The sequence below is a fragment of the Artemia franciscana genome, chromosome 5 (genome assembly GCF_032884065.1).
Source record: "Artemia franciscana chromosome 5, ASM3288406v1, whole genome shotgun sequence".
NCBI lineage: Eukaryota > Metazoa > Arthropoda > Branchiopoda > Anostraca > Artemiidae > Artemia > Artemia franciscana.
In genome coordinates, this window is record NC_088867.1 from 25399413 (window position 1) to 25413915 (window position 14503).

At 35.2% G+C, this 14503-nt stretch overlaps 1 protein-coding gene across 7 annotated transcripts in view; it reads right to left on the minus strand.

The window, feature by feature from the left end:
* The window catches only part of LOC136027158 (protein O-GlcNAcase-like), a 114993-nt gene that overhangs the window by 22839 nt on the left and 77651 nt on the right, over positions 1-14503 (minus strand). For 5 of the 7 annotated variants that reach the window (XM_065704143.1, XM_065704147.1, XM_065704145.1 and 2 more), the window contains exons 14-15: positions 10654-10847; positions 7788-7983 (exon numbers count right to left, since the gene is read on the minus strand). In XM_065704143.1, coding sequence (XP_065560215.1) covers positions 7788-7983; positions 10654-10847 — 390 coding nt within the window. Of the gene's footprint in view, positions 1-2956; positions 3310-7787; positions 7984-10653; positions 10848-14503 lie in introns of those variants that run through there. The other 2 variants (XM_065704149.1, XM_065704148.1) reach the window with 2 other exon arrangements.

The following is a 14503-nucleotide window of genomic DNA, read 5'->3' on the forward strand; positions in this document are numbered from 1 at the left end:
AAAAATGCAGACAAGAAGACATAACTCTTGGATTGGAATTTTCTGAATATGTTATCTAAATTTGTCAGAACTATGTCACCTCCAGCTGGGGATGAAGAAAAAATCAACAAGACAAGAGCTAAGAGCTCATATGGCACTTGTGACGAGGCAAGAAGAGCTAAGAGCCAAGAGATCATATGATATGAGCTCTAACAAAATTCTATGAATCAATAGATTGATTTAAAAGGAAAATAAGAGGCTTAATGCCGGTCAGGATTTAAAATAAGAGCTCGACTTTATCAAGTCAATTTGTGCAGGTCCCTGACACGCCTACCGATTTTCATCGTCCTAGCACGTCAAGAAGCACCTGACTCGCCAAATCACTGAACCCCTGCCCCCAACTCCCCCAAAGAGAGCGAATTCAGTACGGTTCCGTCAATCACGTATCAAGGACATTTGCTTATTCTATCCACCAAGCTTCATCCTGATTCTTCCACTCAAAGTGTTTCCCAAGATTTCCCCCTCCAACTCCCCCCAATGTCAAAGATCTGGTCGGGATTTGAAATAAGAGCTCTGAGACATGAATTCCTCCTAAATATCAAATTTCATTAAGATCCGATCACCTATTCGTAAGATAAAAATACCCCAATTTTCCCGTTTTCCAGGAATTCCGGTTTCCCCCTCCAACTCCCCCCAATGTCACGGGATCTGGTCAGAATTAAAAATTAGAGCTTTAAAGCACAAGATCCTTCTAAATATCAAATTTCATTAAGATCTGGTCACCCTTTCGTAAGTTACAAATACCTCAATTTTCAAAATTACCCCCCCAACTCCAACAAAGAGAGCAGATCCGGTCCATTTATATTAGTCACGTATCTTAGACAGGTTTTTATTCTTCCCATCTAGTTTCATTCTGATCTCACCGCTTTAAGTATTTTCTAAGATTTCCGGTCCCCCAACTGCCCCCCCCCAATTACGCTGGATCCGGTTGAGATTTAAAATAAGAGACCTGAGTTACGAGGTCCTTCTAAATAAGAAGTTTCATGAAGATCCGATCACTCCTTCGTAAGTTAAAAACATGTCATTTTTTCTGATTTTTCAGAATTAACCCCTCCCCCAATAGAGCGGATCCATTCCAATTATGTAAATCACGTATCTAAGACTTCTGCTTATTTTTCCCTCCAATCTAAGCCTTTTCCATGATTTTAGGTTCCCCCACCCCAAACTCCCCCCAATGTCACCAGATCCGGTCGGGATTTAAAATAAGAGCTTTGAGACACGATATCCTTCTAAATATCAAATTTCATTGAGATCCGATCACTCGTTCGTAAGTCAAAAATACAAAATTTTTTCTAATTTTTCAGAATTAACCCCCCCCCCAACTACCCCAAAGAGATCCGATCCGTTCCGGTTATGTCAATCATGTATCTAGGACTTGTGCTTATTTTCCCACCAAGTTTCATCCCGATCCCTCTACTCTAAGTGTTTTCCAACTTTTAGGTTTCCCCCTCCCAACTCCCCCCCCCAATGTCACCAGATCCAGTTGGGATTTAAAATAAGAGCTCTGAGACACGATATCCTTCTAAATGTCAAATTTCATTGAGATCTGATCACCCCCGTTCGTAAGTTAAAAATACCTCATTTTTTCTAATTTTTCAGAATTACCCCCCCCCCCCAACTACCCCAAAGAGACCGGATCCATTCCGGTTATGTCAATGATGTATCTCGGACTTGTGCTTATTTTCCCCACCAAGTTTCATCCCGATCCCTCCACTCTAAGTGTTTTCCAAGTTTCAGGTTTCCCCCTCCCAACTTCCCCCCCCCCAATGTCACCAGATCCGGTCGGGATTTAAAATAAGAGCTCTGAGACATGATTTCCTTCTAAATATCAAATTTCATTGAGACCCGATCACCCGTTCGTAAGTTAAAAATACCGCATTTTTTCTAATTTTTCAGAATTACCCCCCCCCCCTAACTACCCCAAAGAGAGCAGATTTGTTCTGGTTATGTCAATCATGTATCTCGGACTTGTGCTTATTTTCCCCACTAAGTTTCATCCCGATCCCTCCACTCTAAGTGTTTTCCAAGTTTTAGGTTCCCCCTCCCACCCCCCCCCCCCCCAATGTCACCAGATCCGATCGGGATTTAAAGTAAGAGCTCTGACAAACGATATCCTTCTAAATATCAAATTTCATTGAGATCCGATCACCCGATCGTAAGTTAAAAATACCGCATTTTTTTCTAATTTTTCAGAATTAACCCCCTCCTAACTACCCCAAAGAGAGCAGATCCGTTCTGGTTATGTCAATCATTTATCTAGGACTTGTGCTTATTTTTCCCACTAGGTTTCATCCCGATCCCTCCACTCTAAATGTTTTCCTAGATTTAAGGTTTCCCCTCCCCCCCCCCAATGTCACCAGATCCGGTCGGGATTTAAAATAACAGCTCTGAGACACGATATTCTTCCAAACATAAAATTTCATTAAGATCTGATCAACCGTTCGTAAGTTAAAAATACTTCTATTTTTCTATTTTTTCCGAATTAACGGGCCCCCACTCCCCCCCCCCAGATGGTCAAATCGGGAAAACGACTATTTCTAATTTAATCTGGTCCGGTCCCTGATAGGTCTAACAAATTTCATCGTCCTAGCTTACCTGGAAGTGCCCAAAGTAGCAAAACCGGGACCGACAGACCGACAGAATTTGCGATTGCTATATGTCACTTGGTTAATACCAAGTGCCATAAAAATGTAAAGAGCCTTAGTTTGAAGTTTCTTGTCCATATCATTTTTTACTGGAAACTTCGGTTGTTTTTAATTAGTATACGAAAAGTGTAAAAACAAAATGATATTCTCCAAATGCTCTTGAAAAGCTAAAAAATACTCTTGAAATTAATAAAAATACTTATCTTTTTACGAACAAATAAACGCTCAAATGGGGGTAAGCCCATTTGTTAGATAGTGAAAACAGATACAAAAGTCTGTATATTTTGGCCACATAATACAGCATTATAAAACAGCATAATACACATAATACAGCATTCGTCAGCAGCAGAAACACTAAAGCATAAAATTTAAAACTAACATATCTATACAGAACAAAATAATATCTTCCGGTTAATTCACTAGATTTGTCTGAGAGTGTTCAATAGCTGGGTTCATTCAAAGTCTCCAGTTGTAAATTTCTTCTTTAAATCTCTTATTTCTGCTAATGACGATCGCTGTATATGTAATCCAAATATCCAGACTTTTGTATCTGTTTTCACTGTCTAATAAATAGAATTATCCCCATCTGAACATTTGTTTGTTCGTCATAGAAAGGCAGTGTGGTCTTCGGAAAAAAAGACTAATATATATATATATATATATATATATATATATATATATATATATATATATATATATATATATATATATATATATATATATATATATATATATATATATATACACACATATATATATATATATATATATATATACACACACACATATATATATATATATATATATATATATATATATATATATATATATATATATATATATATATATATATATATATATATATATATATATATATATATGTATATATATATATATATATATATATTACAAGACTGCTGTCTTGTTCAACGGTTTTATTGCAAAATATGTCATTGGTAAATAGTTTTTTGTTCAAACTGTTCATTATTGTCTACCCTTGAACGTGAAAAAATAAGTTGAGTGGAATGTTTAGCCTATATATTGACACTATTTTGCTTAGGTTCATCAGCAGCGTGACTTGGACACCATGCAAGAGCCATGTGGTTTAATAAAATAATAGCAACTGAGTCACAGTGTTCTTCTTAAAGCCATATTCATATCAGGTTTTCTTTTTAAAGTCCACGACCAGACTAAGAAGGTGCATTATCAGTTATAGTTATAGTATAGAAAAATGCAGCTTGACTATTGACCTGAGACAGGTGCCAATTCTTTTTTTCTCATTTTCTTATTCATACCTACAAGTAAGAGCAAACCTGTTGGCTCACTTAAAAATATGATGAATGCAAAGGTTAAGTAAGGATAAAACAGGCAAAATAGGCAACAATTTGCACAAAAATATTCAACTTACTTTCTTTCTCATTTAGAAACAAAATCAATTAGCAATGTAAACCCAAAATAAGATCAGTACACAGATTGCGATAGTCGCTAGGGCAAGAATTCTTGTCCAACCTATTTTTTTGAATGGTCTTTCATTTGTTGTTTGTTCAATCATTTCTGTTTTTGAATAGTTTGTTTCAAAAGGTTAGTTTTTCTTTTATTTATACGCTTTTTTCCTTCGCTTTCTTGAGCGCCGAGGACGGCCTGCCGGATGTTTTCGTCAAAATATCCGCTTTGGCTTTTCGTTATTTTTTTTTCCCACTGACTGAATTCACCATCGTTTTCTTTCTTAATTATTTTTAAATATTTTTCTTCTTGTGTTTCGTTTTTTTTTGTGCATAACGTTGTCAGTTTATATATATATATATATATATATATATATATATATATATATATATATATATATATATATATATATATATATATATATATATATATATATATATATATATAGGGCCTATATATTGATATGTTATCGTGAATGTCCGCCGATCAGCGAATGTCGACATTCATTTGTGAATGTCCGAAATATCTTTTTTTTTTCTCCTTGGATTTAGTCAGCGATGCCAGTCAACTTTTTCAATTTAATGTAAGGTTTGATAATAACAGGTCAGGTTTATTATGTTTGGTTAGGTTGTGTTAGGTTAGCTTAGGTTTTTAACCCATTTCTGATGTTTAGAATAAAATTTAACCTAATCTAACCCAACCTAAATTAACGTAATCTAACCTAACTTTAACTTTTACCATCATGGCTTGCGTAAGACAGAATAAGGTGACTCAAAAGCTAATCGAATCCAAGCAGAGAAAAAGGAATTCTGGACATTCACGGTAACAAATATATATATATATATATATATATATATATATATATATACTACAAACGAAGTAAAATTAGACAAGTAAAGGCGATTTTTCATATTATATCAGTTGAATATTAACAGTAGAAATACGATACTCTTTTACATTTATCGCAGCGTTCTACCTCCTAAGAAAAAGCTTGGAGAATCAAAGAAGGCCTGAAGACCGTATGCCGTGTATAGATAGAATCCTATTTTATACACGATTCCTTTCAATTAATTTTTCAAAACTTTCCTGGCTCATTTAATGGAAATTTCTACGGAAAATTTTCAACTACAAATACAAATCTTTTTCACAGTTTTAGGGTTGATAAGCAGGCTTTCTTTTTACGAACTGAAACCCGGACAGGCCATTCACACTAATATTTAAAATACCAAAGGCTCAAAACGATTAGCAATTTTCTCGTGCGGGCAGAAGGAAGTCTACACAATCATCGCAGCATCGATTAAAATTCAACCGATTTAATGAGATATTTTCTTTACAATATTCACTTTTTGAGACACTTACTCACTTTTACAGTATTCACTTTTTGAATTTTTGTTGAGAAAGAAAAGAAAATAAAAAGTAAAAAAAAAACTTTCGGCATTCCACAAGGAATTGCTTCGCCCCCAGCAATGAAAAAGACAAAAATCAATTACAAATGCCTTAGAGCTTAGATCAAAGTCGCATTTGCCTATTCAGTGTGGATATAAACATGTAAACAACGATTATTCGACACTGATGAATGGTACTACTCCTCCTCCCGAGAAACAATAATTATTTTTTTTTTTTACTGAAATAATTTATAATAGAGAACTATTTATTAAGTTTCCAACAAGTCTGGCCAGGCATTTGCAGAGCGATCTCGAGCGATTCCAGGCGGAGAGGAGGGCGGGGGGGGGGAGGGTCACTCGTAAAAAATATGCAAAACGAAATTTTAAAAATTAACTTTTTTTTATGTGACGCGTCATAATCTGTTTCAGTTAATCAATATATATATATATATATATATATATATATATATATATATATATATATATATATATATATATATATATATATATATATATATATATATATATCATAACAGTCAGTCACATGATTGAATGGTGGTGAAGTGCACGAGCTTAAGGATTTTCAGGTTTGTAGCCGTCACACCTGAGAACCAGAACTGAGCATAGTAAGCGACATAAGATCCTTGGTCATGTTATCAATCATTATTTCGTATCATCATATCACTGTTTAGAACTTATAACTTGGTTGTCAAAAAGAAAGAATAAATAAAACCAAAATTTGTAACAAGCCTGATAATGGCACAGCAAAGTGGCGTCAATTGAAGGTCAACGGGGGAGGGGGTAATTCCCTCTTGATTTTGAAAAAATACATCTCCCTCCCCTGGTACAAAGGCACCTTATGCAAGATGCCTTTCTAACACCCAGTTTAGATTGAATTACGCTGACAAAATACCTCCACGTTCAAGGGCGCATTAAGGAATTTTGTTCTGTAGGGGGGGGGGGGGGTACAATAAAAATTTTCAAAACGCATAAAAAATTGTTGAAATGTATTCTGTTATGTTTTTACGTCTCGAACAAAAATTTCGGGGAGGAGGGAAGGTAAACCCCTTAGCCCCTCCCCCTGGATACTGCCTTGTCCACGTGTAATAAAAATTTGTAAACATCTTAGAATAATATTTAGTGAGTATCAAGTTGCAGCGACTTTATATTTAACAATCATAAGTTCCGTTTTGATTTTTCCAAGCTCAGGTCTATCCAAATCCTGTGATTCTGGCGGTTCCCAATAACTCTCATATCATTCGCTTTTTTCACTTTGTTGATAGAGTTCAACTCAATTACCTGAAATCAGTGTCAGCAAAATGGCTGAGGGTTAGTTTACCAGGTTTCAGTTTCTCTATAAACATAAATAAATGCTTCTTTACCATATAAACTCTTATCTCTCCGCCAGATGGCAAGCCTGTTAAGTCAAGTCCGAACGTGCTACTGTGGAAAGGAAACAAATCATCCTTATTATCATCTCCAATCCTGATAGTCACCGCTATAAGAACAAATTTGCACCAAGTTAGACAGGACACACGTCTAACTGAGCAATTTTTCGGCGACCGATAAATTTGATGCATGTGCTCGTCTGTAGTATAATTTTCTAGCATTATTAAAAAAAAAAACAATTAGAAATAAATATTTTTTTTTCAACAGGAACCAATGAGCAGCATTAAAACTCAAAACGAACAGAAATTGTTCCGTATATGAAAGGGGTTGTCCCCTCCTCAACGCCTCGCTCTTTACGCTAAAGTTTCTTATTGTTTTAAAAAGTACGATTTGTGACAAAGAGTCAAACTTTAGCGTAAAGAGCGAGGCTTTGAGGAGGGGACAATCCATTTCATATACGGATCAATTTCTGTTCGTTTTAAGTTTTAATGTCACTCCTTACTTGCAGTTAAAAAAATCTTTTTATTTTATTTAATAGCTTCAAGGTACGCCTACTACTTAACCATTTTTTTTTCATATCATTGCAGGATATACCAGTTGAATATCTGTGTTATCTTTTGTCTGTGACCAAATTCCAGTTCAATACACTTGGTGCTTACCTTTTCTTTCTTTCATGATTTTTGGTAATAATTTTTTTTGTTGTTCAGATTTTGCTATATTTCCGGTCGATTGTGTCTACGAACGACGGTTACGTAAAACAGTGAGTCACTCGGTGGGGTATTAGGTTTAATTCTTTTTTTTGCCACGTAGTTGTCAATTATAAAACTTATCTTAAAATAAAATATATTATCTTATTTCAAAGAAGCTTCATAAAAAAGGGACATACCTCTATAATCGTTTTATGTTCTACTTCGGATACAGGAAGATTATACTTTCTTTGCATTTCTGGCGCCCAGGCTATCATTGACTTCTTCCATAGGTTGGCTCCGTCCAGGGCTGCAACAGCATAGCCGACAATTGAAGAATTGTCTTCAACCACAAAACAAAATTCTGGGGATAACGTCACAAAAGGACCAATCATTCTAAAAAAGAAAAAAAAACTCAAAATTATGGGCGTATTCCAGTTCAGCACCGTCACACGAGTCAAATCCTAGCAGTCCCTCTTTTCCTCACATCCAATCGATTATACACTTTATAGGCCCTTTTCCAACATGATTCTCGTTCTGGTTCACGCACTGTTGACAATGCAAGAAAATAGCATTTTATACATCCAGAGCAGGCAGGGATAGAGACATTTAAGACCCATGTAAGGTAGCAGGGAGGTCCAATTGAAAAAAAAAAATCGGAAAACGGGGAGGCTGTGGAAATATAGACAGTCTAAAGGTAAAGTCGTAAGAATTTGAGATTTAAGGGGACGAGCTCAAAAATCTTTTTGAAGGTATATATACCGAGCGAGGGTCTCCCACTTTGCTAGAAATAAAGCTCAGGCTCTAAGGAGACATAAACTGTTAAAATATGAGCACATTTTTTTTTAGATATCCTGGATATGCAACGTTAAAGTAATTCCTATTGATGCTACAGCTAACATACACAAAGAAAGATTTACGAAATAAACCAATCAAGCTTTTATTAAATGCTTGGCCATATATAATCGGAAGTTAAGAAACATGGTTAATAAAGACAAGAGGCATTAATAACAATCGTATTGTATTCGGCGATTTCTAATTCGACTCTGTGGTGTTGCTGGAATCTTTGAGAGACCTGTTTTCACCTAAAGAGGCAGACACAACTTTTTGAATTATTATAAGAACTTAGGTTAGATTATTGCTAGGCTTGTGGATATAGGTTTCAAGGAACATGTCGCAAAGTTTGGATCCAAACTATCTAGAAATTTGGAAAATTACACAAATACTCTGATTGTCGTACGAACAGCGTATGTCTTATTTATGTACCCATATAAGCTTCATTTTTGAAGCAATTGGATGGATATTTTCCACACAACAATGAAACTAAAAAAAGCATGTCAAGATAATATGATTCGTCATATTAATTGTAAAACAGCACGTGAATTAAATAGTGACGAATGGTGAGTCATCCAGGGGGAATTCACCTTGCTTGATCCCTTCCCCTCATAAAAAATCTCCGAAACGGAAAGTAGTTCCAAAATACAGGTAAAAGACCCTTAATCCCACCCTCTCCCAAACAAAAGTCCTGGATACGGCCCTGACTTCTGGTTTACTTAATCTTTACATTAGTACACCAGTGTATTTGCGTTAAACTTTTTGACTTATTCATTAAAAGATTTTCTCTTTAGTCTTATTACAGAGGTAGTAGATCATGGATATGGTTTATAATGATTGTAGGAGTATAGATATATTTTCTTAAGAATATTAAAAGAAATTACTCAATTGTCATTAAATGTAGCTATTATTTGAGTCTTGGAAGGTAAATGACGAATTTGCATAATAGTTTGATCTTTGTTGTGTGGCGTTAACCGGCACCCCCGTTTCTTTTTTTCTTATTTTTATAAACCTTACTTTGTTCATTATTACATTCCTTTCAATTCTGCGTAAAACCTTAATCTATTTATTTTACGGTCATGGGCTCCTCAGACAGGCGAAAACTTCTAGAGCCTACGGCATTTTATGCTTGTTTTTTTTGTACCTTAAGATTCAATGGCGCCAATTTGAGAATGTACGGTTGTGGAGGGGGGGGGGAGGGCAAGGATTATTTTGTAATTTTTTTAGCAAGGTGCAAAGGTGACAAAGGCATATCTCAAAATTATTTTGATTTTGGATTTTTTCGAGGGCATTTTTTTCGATTTTTCAAATTAAATGTTCGATTTTTTTTTTCAAAATCAATCTTTTAGAATTTAAAATTTAAACCTATCTTAAAGATAAGCATTCAAACTTAGCCTCCAAAAGAAACATTGCTCTCCTATTGAGAGAAATGACTTCGACTTCTTTAGGCTTTAAATTTCTTTGCATAATCGATATTGACGAAGTAGATCACTTGATAATAACTTAGCAGTTGTGCTGTAAGAATAAGAGTTTGAGAAAGGTTAGACTCCACTCCTGGAATGTGAAGTTAAAAATATTAAACATGCACTCTCTGATCGTGAAATGATTAACCTTGAAATTCACCTCTTTCTGTCTTCATTGTTAAAAGTAAATAAAATCCTTGTTCTTCATCAAAACAATCGTATTTAATTTCCCTGGACCTATTTATATTTGTTCGAGGCTTTCTTTTCATTGTACAAAGTTACCCTAACTTTGTTCGTTGGCTAAATCACTTTAAACAATATCAGCCTGAGAGTTATACTTTGGCAATTGTTGCACAAACAGACTATAACATTTTGTTTCAGAAATAAACCAATTCATTTTTACAATCAAGATTCCTACTTTCAAGCAAAGGACCGGTCACCATTTCTTCTTTAAAGTCACTGTTACACTGAAACTCTGGGCAGACTTTATTTCTGTGCACAAATACCCAGACACAGAAATTCGGGGCAAAACTGGCTAAAAAAAAAATCTAAGGCTGAACTTAGGCAAGTAAACTAAAGGTGACCAAAAAATCATAGAAATTTTACAAAAGCAGGCTACAACTCCCTATATTCAAACCTCCAGGGGACACAAATGGAGTCTAACGAAAAAATAATATATGGCAGAGAAGGGCAGAGACAACTTCGATGTCCCTGGACCATCACGGTCCCCTTTCAACCCTACCAGATGATTAATTAAAAAAAATCTTACTTATCTCCTAGAAGTTCAGGGTATTGCTCAGTAATATCAGGATTTCCCGAGTCTTTCCACATTTTATTGCAGAGGTTGTAAACTGCCTGTTCTTCAGAAGGAAGATAAGGACGAATTGTGTAAACTTGACGAGTCACAACGTCCGGACTTTTGTGTAAAAACAAGTCACTGTTTGATTCAATCGGAAGGAGTCGCTATAAGAAGAAGAAAATAAGATAAATTTGGACAAAAATAATCAATGAATAAAGAAATTAATTAATAATTAATTAATGAATAATTAATTAATAAACAAAAATAATTAATGCTCGACTACGACCTGCTTAACAAACCACAGCACATTGGCAGAAAAAACATTTTCAAGGGATTTCAAGTTGACCCAAATCTAATTAGAATATTTGCATATTTCTGTGTTAATAGAAGACTAGTCATTAAATACCACAATATATATTCTGATTTCCTCCCAGTTTACAATGGTGTACCCCAAAGAACCTTCTTAGGTCCAATTTTATTTCTCAAAATGAAAAGAGCCTTGGTGTCGATGTCTCGCATGATTGGAAATATCTTGATGATCTAACAGTCTTAGAGATTTGTAAAAGAAATTGATAAGGTAGCCCAATAAATATCCTGGAACAGATATCAGATGAAACCGTTACTAAGAATATGACAACGAAAATCTTAACAATCGATTTTCTTAAGACTTCCCCTTCTTTCACTTGCCCAATCTCCCTGAAATGTCAGTTAGTACTATAAAATTACTGGGTATCACTATCTCTAGTGACTTAAAACGGGATTTCCGTATTAATCATATAATTAAAAGTGCAAATACCATATTTTCCCGCCTCAAAGCTTAAAAAATCTTAATGTCCCAAATCTCATTGTTTATTTTTTTTTTCTCATTTCATGCCTAATCCTCGATTACAAATGTTCTGTTTGGTATCCTAGGGTTTCTGATAAATTGACGGATAGACTAGAAACAGTCAAAAGAAGGTGCTTAAGAATTATCTTCAATGAGGAAAAGTCTCTTATATCGCTCTTCTTCGGAAAACGAATCTGGTTACCCTCAAAGAAAGGAGGGTAAAACATTGCGTACATTTTGCCAAAATAACCTACGAACAATTTTTTTTTCTTTAACCAGTCCCCTCCTCCGCCCTCGCCTTCCTCCGTGCACTTTAACAAAAATCCTCCTCCTTAAACCAATAGAATTTTCCGTAGAAAGATATAGAAGAACTTTTTAACGGGTGTTTTCTCCTTTTTTGGAAATAATGTAAATTTTCTCAGGGTCTCAGCTTTCGGTGTGTAATATTAAACTTAATTAATTCTATATATTTATGGAATTTTTCTTACGGAAGTTAAGAGCAAAGTTAAAATTTCAAATGATCAAAAATCATTGACTCTCAGATTACAAAAAATATATCTAGAAAATTAGCTCACATAAATCGGCTCGTGATATTTTCCAGCAACGTGAAGAATTCTAATTTCAAGCGCTTTCCCGAAAACAGAGGTTGCTTGAGTATCTTTTTTTTTTAGAATTACAATCATATACTAAAAATCACCAATATCATGGCTAATGAAAGACTATTGAGATCTTTGTGAACTAGTGTTTTGTTTATCTGAAGTTTAAACTTCGATCTTTGTTCTCGTGAGAAAACTTAGCAAAAAAAGCCTATAAAAAGATAAACGTAATTTTTTGTCAGATGTAATTCTTGGACCCCAGCAATTGTCTTCTAATTTTATTTGGTAATCTAGATGCAAATAACATTTTCCGAGGAGCGAATGATGCATCATCATGCGTCATTCGGTAATTGTTTACCATCTGACAGAAAATAACCGAATAGCTTTCCCAACTCACTCCTTTAAATTAAAGTTATGCCTATTTGCATTGTCAAGTGAGTGTAAATATTTCAATGTATCTCTTTGCACAAAACTCTAATTTTCGCTTTAAGCAATTGTAATTTGATGACGGAAATGGCGCTACACAGACATATATACAAGGAAAGGGTTAGGGACTTCCGGTCCGCACCTTCGTCAAAGTGTCAAAGTTTTCACATTTTTCCTATAGTTCAATATATTCCCCCCCTCTCTAGAAAGAGTTTCCAAGTAAGAGCTTGACATAACAAAATTGACTTTAAATATCTAATGGGTTTTCAAACATCAACCGATAAAGCAGGGACGATAACGATAAGCATATTGCCTTGGCCAAAACGAAAAAGTAAATTTGGCATTTTCATGATTGTACAAAAGGAACAATTTAGGATGAACAAATTGTTTTTCAAGAATTTAAATAAGAAAAATTATAAAAATTACGGCCTCAAGCAGAATAGCAGGGTTCAAATCTACCAGACAATGCTTAAAATTGTGTTATGAAGTCTTCGGCCAGCCAAACTTCACCCATACAAACTAAATCCGGCAAACCACAATACATCAAAACCCCCAAATCCACTTACCCCCCCCCCCCCCTTCGCGGCTAGTTGGTCTCCAATCACCTTTGACTTATAAAAAAGGACCAGAACTCTCAATTTCTGATCGAATGAGTACCCTCCGAAGTTTCTGCGACCAGGAGGTGGGGCTGTGTATGAATGGAGCTGTGGTTCCGCACAGGAGGGGGACTTACCCCTCCTATATGGAACAAGTTCTGCTCATTTTTGTGTTTTATGTTACTCTTTACTTTCATAATAACAACGTAGACCAGAAATATTCCCAGAAATCAAGAAGGATTAAATTTCAATTTCGCATTTTTGATGTTTAAAAAAAAAAGTTACATCCCCGCCTGAATAAAATAACCCCCCGAACAGAAGTCCTGCATACGGCCCTGGGGGTTAAATATCAATTTCTACCTCCACCCTCCCCTATCTCCCCCTTATAACTAATTCTGTGTTTTTCTGAAGGCTCAATAAGAGTTGGGATATTTTGGAATTAAATTGTACCCTTTGAGGCATCTTTCTCCCACCTTATGGTCGCAAAATTTCGGAAAAACTTGGCTGGGCAAAACCAAAAATGTTTTGAAGCCGGCAGAACTCAATCTACAACAGACTTAACACAGCAAAGTGATCTGATCAGCAGCAGGAAATCAACCACTGAAGCCACAAAGATAATTTTTTTCAAACTCAATACAGAGAACTCAATATCTCAAACTAAAGAGACGAAAATACACAGCTTCACACAAGACTCAGGCTAGTTTTGAATCATACCTCTTTATAGGAGTATATGAATCATACCTGTTTATGTTGAACCCCAAGTATTTACTTGAGGGACCCCAATCCTCTTGGAGAGCCTAAAAATGTTATTCCTAAAAAGGATTGCTTAAAAAAATGCTTTGACTCGTTTTTTATTTAACAATATTAGGCTATTCAGGTCTCTTTTGTTTAGAAACTCAAGGCCCAGAGGCGTAAACGTGTCCCCAATTTCTGTTCGGGGGTGGGGGTAAAAGAAAGTTTACAAAAAACATCAAGAATTTGTTTATATGCATTTTGTTTACATTTTTATCAATTAGACTTTTTTTGGAGGGGGGGGGGGGGTTGAAACCCGGTACCTCCCCCATACGGCCTTGCTCGGAGGATTTCCCTCAGGGAAAACAGTTCGTATAGAAATAAAACATTACGAAAAAACCAAAATTCATATATCACGACCGTAAAAGAAGAGTTTTTAAGGTATTATTATTGAATAACAAAACTAAAACTGTCGGGGAAAAACCAGAGAAAATACCAGCTTTCTGCTCAAGTTCATTAACACTTGCACATAAACTATTCCAAGTCATTTATCCCAACAAAAAAGAGAAAGTTTTTAAGATAATCAATAAGGTATTTTCCAATCAATAATCAAGCACAACATAATTTTCATCAAACAAACAACG